The 7,220-nt window shown below is 44.2% G+C and overlaps 1 protein-coding gene across 1 annotated transcript in view; it reads left to right on the forward strand.

Moving 5' to 3' along the window:
• Positions 1–2,277: 2,277 nt before the first annotated feature.
• The window catches only part of LOC308170538 (proline-rich protein 5-like), a gene marked incomplete at both ends in the record, with an annotated part of 9,070 nt that continues 4,127 nt past the window's right edge, over positions 2,278–7,220 (forward strand). Inside the window, 4 exons of the mRNA XM_080545334.1 lie at positions 2,278–2,399; positions 4,712–4,792; positions 6,123–6,171; positions 7,067–7,124. Coding sequence (XP_080401460.1) covers positions 2,278–2,399; positions 4,712–4,792; positions 6,123–6,171; positions 7,067–7,124 — 310 coding nt within the window. The remainder of the gene's footprint in view (positions 2,400–4,711; positions 4,793–6,122; positions 6,172–7,066; positions 7,125–7,220) is intronic.

The raw sequence follows: 7,220 nt of genomic DNA on the forward strand, positions 1-7,220 counted from the left end.
GGGCCGTATTCTCCTCAGAGTGAAACGTTTTGAAGCCATTGAAATGTAGAAACCCACTGTATCGACAAAGGCTCTTTCAAAGGATTCACTGACTTAACTCTAGAGAAATGTACTTCCTGTAAGTGGCTTTGGATAAAGGCGTCTGTTAAATGTAAAAAGAATGTAATGTCGAAAGGAAGCTGGACGACAGCGGCCATGTTGGTGTTGGTGACGACCCTTTGGTGTTTATTTAACAAATAGAGATCAAATGCTGTTTATTAGACAGGTTGTCTGTGATAAGGCGAGAAAAAACTCTTTCGTATCACTGAAGTGTGGAGAAACAGTTTGGGACTACTACTACTGTCTATGGTTATCGGTCAGAAACAAAATCCTGAGGTGGAACTGGCACCTTCCCTGTCTCTTACAAAACCAAATGTAAATCAAGAGAGCTATGTATCTCCTCGATATAGAACATCTCTGGTATACTGTTGTAGCCACCGATTCCACCATGCAAATGAAAACAGTTCTAGTCCGGGTTGGATAAGAACGCACGCCACACTGTCCTTGTAAGTTGTAAAAAAAATGTTTAAAAGGTTTATTGTCCATAATCAAATGTAAGCGAGAAAAAACTCTTTGTTGTGGAGAAACATTTTGTGACTACTACTACTGCATGGTTATTGGCAGTACTCAAGTTGTAAAATAATATCAGGGGGGATGGTGGATTTTATATATGGGGACATTTTTAGCATCCCCACAGTGTCAGTGACTTCAGTGTCAGTGTCTTGGTAAAAATATCATCGCATGTGTGCGTGCCCCCTCCCTCGCCCACAGTATTTTACTCAATATGCGCAAAACAAAATGTTGAAATAGCAGTAATACCATGTTCATTGATAAAATGACATAAGGGATGGAAAGGCGGGATGACAGTTTTAGAAGGGGAATGATTTTGACCGTTTTTATTTCAGGGGGGGTGCCATTCCACCTCATCCCCCCCTCAACTCGAATGCTGGTTATTGGTCAGAAACAAAATCCCTAGGTGGAACTGGCACCATCTTCCCTGTCTCTCACACAACTCTCTTGATTTACATTTGGTTGTGTATCTCCTCAACATACAACATCTCTGGTATACTGTAGATCTGCTTTTTTAAATCCCAGCCCATAGGGCCTCCACCGGTCGGGACATTGTTGTTGTAGAAGTCTAGCACCAGCAGGAGCAGGGCCGGTCCTAGGCATTTAGGTGAGGTGCCCTAGGCATTTAGGTGTCCTAGGCATTTAGGTGTCCTAGGCATTTAGGTGTCCTAGGCATTTAGGTGTCCTAGGCATTTAGGTGCCCTAGGCATTTAGGTGCCCTAGGCGAGAGTATGATTTGATGCCCCCCCCCAAAAAAAAATGTTTTAGGGGAGCCACCACTGCCACATTAAGCCACCAGTACTGCCTCATCACCACCCACACATTCAACAGTAAAAATATGACAATGGTTTCAAGACAAAAATAGACAGTAGGCTGAGACATATTTTCATAGAGACATGAAAGTCATAGAGACAAAACTATTGAAATGTTTGGGGCATTTGGGGCATTTGGCGCCCCCCAGGCATTTGGCGCCCTAGGCGACCGCCTAGTTCGCCTATGCCTAGGACCGGCCCTGAGCAGGAGGGTTCATAAGATCCATCCAGGGCTTGATGACCAGTTGAATAGCTGCCTCAGGTGTGCTGATGCTCAGACAGAACCAACATGTCGCAGCCTCAGGGAAGCCCCAGGGCCAGAGTAGTGAGCCCCTGGTATGGATCACACACTAGATATGATCTATCGTCCCCATATCATATCATTTTCATAATAATAATAATAATAATACATTAGACTTATATAGTGCTTTTCTAGACACTCAAAGACGCTTTTTTACAAACTGAAAAGATCGTGTTGTAATAATAAAAAGAAATTAAAAAATAATAAAAGAAAGTATTGGGGCCTAATTGAGGTAGTGCTGGGGACACATGGGAAGGGGAGGGGGAGAGGGTTAACTGGTGAAGGCGAGCTTGAAGAGGTGGGTTTTGAGGGCCTGTTTAAATGTCATGCGTGTATAGCCCACAAAGACACGAGACGTCCGCGGAATTTCTCGTGGAGATGTTTTGAAGTAGCCAGACTGAGACAGTGGCTTCCAGAAGCTTCCGTCCACCTCTACTAGAACAGATGAACGTTTTTCACTCTTGTGTGCAGACTAGTGCTCTGAAATTCGACAGATTATCCCGTCGCTTCAAGTAAAAGCCCCCTCTCTCTCCGCTCTGACTCCAGGCCCGGTGCATGATGGGATCTTTTCGGCGGCCCCGCCCTCGCTTCATGAGCTCGCCCGTGCTGACGGACCTCGCCCGCTTCCATGCCAGCTCCACTGGCCTGCAACTGACCAACGCCAGTGTCTGGAACAGGTGGGTTGGTCCCCTCGTCTCTGTCAACCACTCCCTAGACCACTGTGTGTGTGTGCATGTGTGTGTGTGCGTGTGTGTGTGTGTGTGTGTGTGTGTGTGTGTGTGTGTGTGTGTGTGAGAGAGACAGAGAGAGATCGGGGCAAGTAAGTGCTAAGGATGGGTCACTTGTTCCATATCATTCATTTTTTCCAGGGAATAACACAAGGGAGTGGTAACAAACAATTAAACGCAGAAGTACAATGACAAACATTCCCACAAACCTTCCATCCCTCACCCCCTCCCCCCTCCCCACCCAACCTCCCCTCGCCCCAGCAGAATTAGCCTGATGCTAATGTTAGCTGCCCAGTGTTCCATCCTGGCTATGTCTAGGAAGTCTAACATCCACCTCTGTGTAGTCAGAGAATGAGGAGACTTCCACCTGCAAGCTAGAAACCTTCTGGCTGCTGTAACGCTGGCCAGCAAGAGGAATTTTTGTTTAGTATTTAAATCTACGATTGAACTATCGATGAGTAATAAAACTGCTGGTGAGTGTGGAATTTGTTTGGACAGAACGAGGGACAGTATATCAGACAGAACGAGGGACAGTATATCCCAAACGGATGTGTTTTGTGGGTTCTGCGGATGTGAGCAGGAAAGCTCCTCTGTCCTTCCCCTCTGAACACCTCATCACATCTGTCAGCGTTGCCTGCTTGTGTGTGGCGTGCGAGACAGCTTTCCTATTGATCCTGCCCAAAGTGTCAACTCATTTACTTCAGCCATTACATTTAAAAACATCGAATTTGTTTAAAGGGACGTACCACTTTTTTCTTTTTTTCTTTTTTGGTTTGGCCCTGATTTTGCCAGTAGTTGATTATTTAACATTAATAACGTATATCACTTTTTTTGTTACATTTGTTGTTTCCGTTGATTATGAGTAGTCATATTTTCTGGAAATATGTCCGGAACACATTGCAGACGCTCCAAGCCAACTAATATTATGTCAGGATCCCTCTGAAGACACTATCTGCGTTACATGGTTTGAAAAGGCACTTTACTAAAACTGTAATCGACGTTAGCATTTTGTTACCATGACAAAACATAATGCAGACAATGTCTTCAGAAAGAGATTCTGTCATAACATGAGTTGGATTGGAATGGACCATCCTATGAAGCATGGACTAGGATAGAAGGAGTTCCCACTTTCCGCAGTATTTAATATTTAATCAATCCGATGCTTCCAAATCCATGAGCTGTGAGGGAATGCGGGGCACACCTTTGGGGACGAAAAAAAGAAGACCATTGTCCTGGCCCGGACTCACACAACACACTACACACACTGTGCGAGCAGAGCCGGCAGTTCTTGAACCCGACTCACAGGTTCAAAACAGCTATTTATTTCCGTATGCAAAAGTGTCAGACTGTCTGCGCCCCCCCCCCCCCCCTCCTATCTCAGGAAGTGAAGCAGCCTTTGGCAGGATGTTTTCTGGGATGCGGATGTGGCAGCGTGCTTGGAGGTCACTTCCGTTAAACTGCTGACGGAGGTGGCACTGGAATGTTTCTTGTGCGGCTCTTTTGTCCCCTGAAAGCAGGGGGTCTTTCCATCATTGTGGAGATGAGAAGAATACTTTCATGATGCGTTATTCCGCCTCCCTTGCCTCGTGGGGGGACCCCTGGTCCTGAACATAATGGTGACTGGGCAGAAAGATGTTTCCGCCATACACTTGCACACAGTTGCACTGTTGTGCAACAGCAGTGTTTTGTCAGTGCATCGTCATCACAATCGTTTTATGACTAAATAAATGATGTAATGTGTTGTATTAGCATTGTTTTGATCGTAGATTGCCTTCAACCGAAAACAAATTATCTTCCGTCCCAAGGAACAGAAAGAGGGGAGGGAGCCAGGACACACTATTCTGGTCAGTTTCCCCAAAGCCCTCATTATAGCACTAAAAACATTTACATTTTGGGCATTTAGCATTGACGCCTTTATCCAAAGCGACTTACAACAAATACATTTGTCATCTATCCATCAGTCATCATAAGAAAAATAAATCTATGCTAGGACCAGGGGCCATTGGCAGTCACAATGCTAGAAGAAGGAAAAAAATCACTTCTTTTCTTAAATGTATTTACAGTAGAGAAACTGTACAGGGGGTTACTGGGGATGAACTCTTTAGGAGGGGCAGTTCAGATGTAGCCTGAAGAGATGGGTCTTCAATATACGCTGTTCCCACTGGGGGTTGTATGCCTAAAATCCCCAAATATCCTTCATATGGATATAATATCCTCTGTTGACCTCTGACCTAACCCTTGCCTGTGTTTGCGTCCCTCAGTGTCCAAACGGCTGTGATCAAAGTTTTCCAGGGAGGAGGGCTGGGGGCTACCGAGCTTTACACCCTCAACGAGAGCATCAGGTAAAACACTGGCACTGCAATATATGGGATTTCCTTTAAACAGGGAAACAAGATAATTGCTACAGTTGTAGCCGAACAGTTGACGTAGGCTGCAGCTGTCTAACTAATGGCTGCATTCCAATACGTTTCCTCTGTCCTGTGTGGTCACCTTGGTCGCGCTGTGTGAGCTCTGGTCCTCAAGATGAGTTGTCGTGTTGTGTTTGGAGCTTGCCTTTTCTGGATTTCAGTGACACCAATTCGTCCATTTAGTGGCAGGTAGACACGATAACCACCAGTTCTGTGACACTGAAGTTGTGCACCTCAAACTGCATCATAACAGCATCATAATATTCCCACAAACACAACATAACACATGTTATAAGGTGTCATCATGACGTTTCACCATTTTGTACCTGTCATAAAAGATGCGTCACAACAGACGTCCTAAGGCTTTGGCTACAGCTAGCAATTTCAGCCTCGATGAGAAACGGTACTGTTACAGTATGTCATGTTATGACAATAACAATCATATGACAATCCTAACTGTTTCTAAAATGGCTTGTTGTTTGTGACTTGACATTAAGTCACATGAATTGTCATGACCTCTTATGAAATGCGTTATGTCATGGTCATGACAACATTTATGACTGTTATAAGATCGAAAAATCACATTGAAATAATATTACCGAAATTTGGTGGCAAACATTCACTTCTTTTACAGTTCCTACAGGTTAAAGTTCTTGTCTTGTTTTATTTGGTACCCTTGATTCTAGAAGACTTAGGTCATGTTCTCACATGAAAGTCCGAATCAGGACCCGGAGCAAGTGGATGAGATTGCAACATTGTTGCATAAATTATTTCTCAGATTTGCGTTCTCGCAGCTCTTTATGTAAACGAAGTAACATACGCAATCGAAGCAACAGACGTGGTAGTTGATTGGTCCGAAAAATTGCCTGGAAATATTGGTCCGAAAAATTGCCTGTTCGCCCCGCTCTTATCCAGATCAACACGCATGCGCTGTTGTTTTCCTACGGACAGCCTCGATGTGTCGTTTCCAATCGGAGCGAAACCACCCTTTTCAAGCGGAGCATCCGTCGGATGTTTGCTCCGGGAGCGACTTCGAATGCGCGTTCTCACAGCTCCAAACGACGCAGAGCAAAGCAAAATTAATCCTAAACTCAGATTCCAAGTGAAGCAATGTTCTAGTGAGAACACACCCTAAATGTTTTTGGTGGAGACGCACCCAGCTCTTTTACCATCGCATCTGCCAACATGATGGAAAAGGAACCATATCCTTTTTTTAATACTGGGACAAAGCCACTGAGTTTCCTGTTGTTCTGTGTCCTTGCAGGTGGCTCCTAAAGACAGAGTTGGGCTCCTTCATTACTGAGTATTTCCAGGTAGGTGTCGTGCACTTAATCTTTTGGCACGCACTAAACATTTCAACACCCCAATCAGGGCTCGAACTTTGAAGGCAGACCATGTAATATGCTTTGTGTAAGCGGGAGTGTACAGTAGTTGAATTAATTCCAGCGAAAGTGTGATGTATTAGTTTTTGGTCTTTCGATACGCTGTTTGTAGAATGCCACCTTGCTTATTTGCCCTGAAGTAGCAGTCAAGCAAAAACCCAATGTTTTTTTTCCACCAAGCCTCAATCAGAAGTGGGAGTGTGAATGTTGCTCAGGGGTAGATGGTGGTATTTGAGGAGTAGAGGAAGCAAGTGTGCAAAAAGACAAGTGACAGTCATACCACAGTAGCTCTAACAGGACATGCAGGTTTGTCAAAGTAATTTAGTGGTGGTCTAGTGGATAGTGAGTTGGACTTGTGATCGGAAGGTTGTGAGTTCAAATCCCGCCTGAAACCACACCACTACTAGTGTGCCCTTGAGTAAGGCACTTAGCCCTCAGTTACTCCAGGGGGAATGTCCCTGTAATTCGTAATTGTAAGTCGCTTTGGATAAAGGCGTCTGCTAAATGGCAAAATTAAAATTAAATTAAATTTAGAATATTTGGTATCATGTACAAAATGCAATCTGCATTCTTATTTTCGTTAAAGAAAAGAAAAAAAGTAATACATATATTCTGTATATTCCGTCAGCAGCAGAACATTGGGAAAGACATATGTTCATTCTGAATATGTTTTATCTTTTTTCAACCTCTTTTTGCCATGCTAAGAGTTGCAGCTGAAATCACTTGCCTTGCTTTGATCAATCATCCATTTCAATTGGAACCAATTCTTGTTCTGTGCTTTTGAAGTCAGACATTTTAGATTCAAACTCATTCTCGTACTTTCCAGAATCAGCTCTTGACCAAAGGCCTGTTGCACCTGCTGGAGAAGATTCGCCTCTATGACGGTAAGCCCTGTCAGCTCTGGTGATACAGTATCTGCTGCTACAGCCTGCAGAGCATAACAGTATGACTCATTCTCATCGACCACAAGGCCAGATATG

This window comes from Nansenia antarctica, assembly GCF_963989245.1.
Source record: "Nansenia antarctica genome assembly, chromosome: 14".
Lineage (NCBI taxonomy): Eukaryota > Metazoa > Chordata > Actinopteri > Argentiniformes > Microstomatidae > Nansenia > Nansenia antarctica.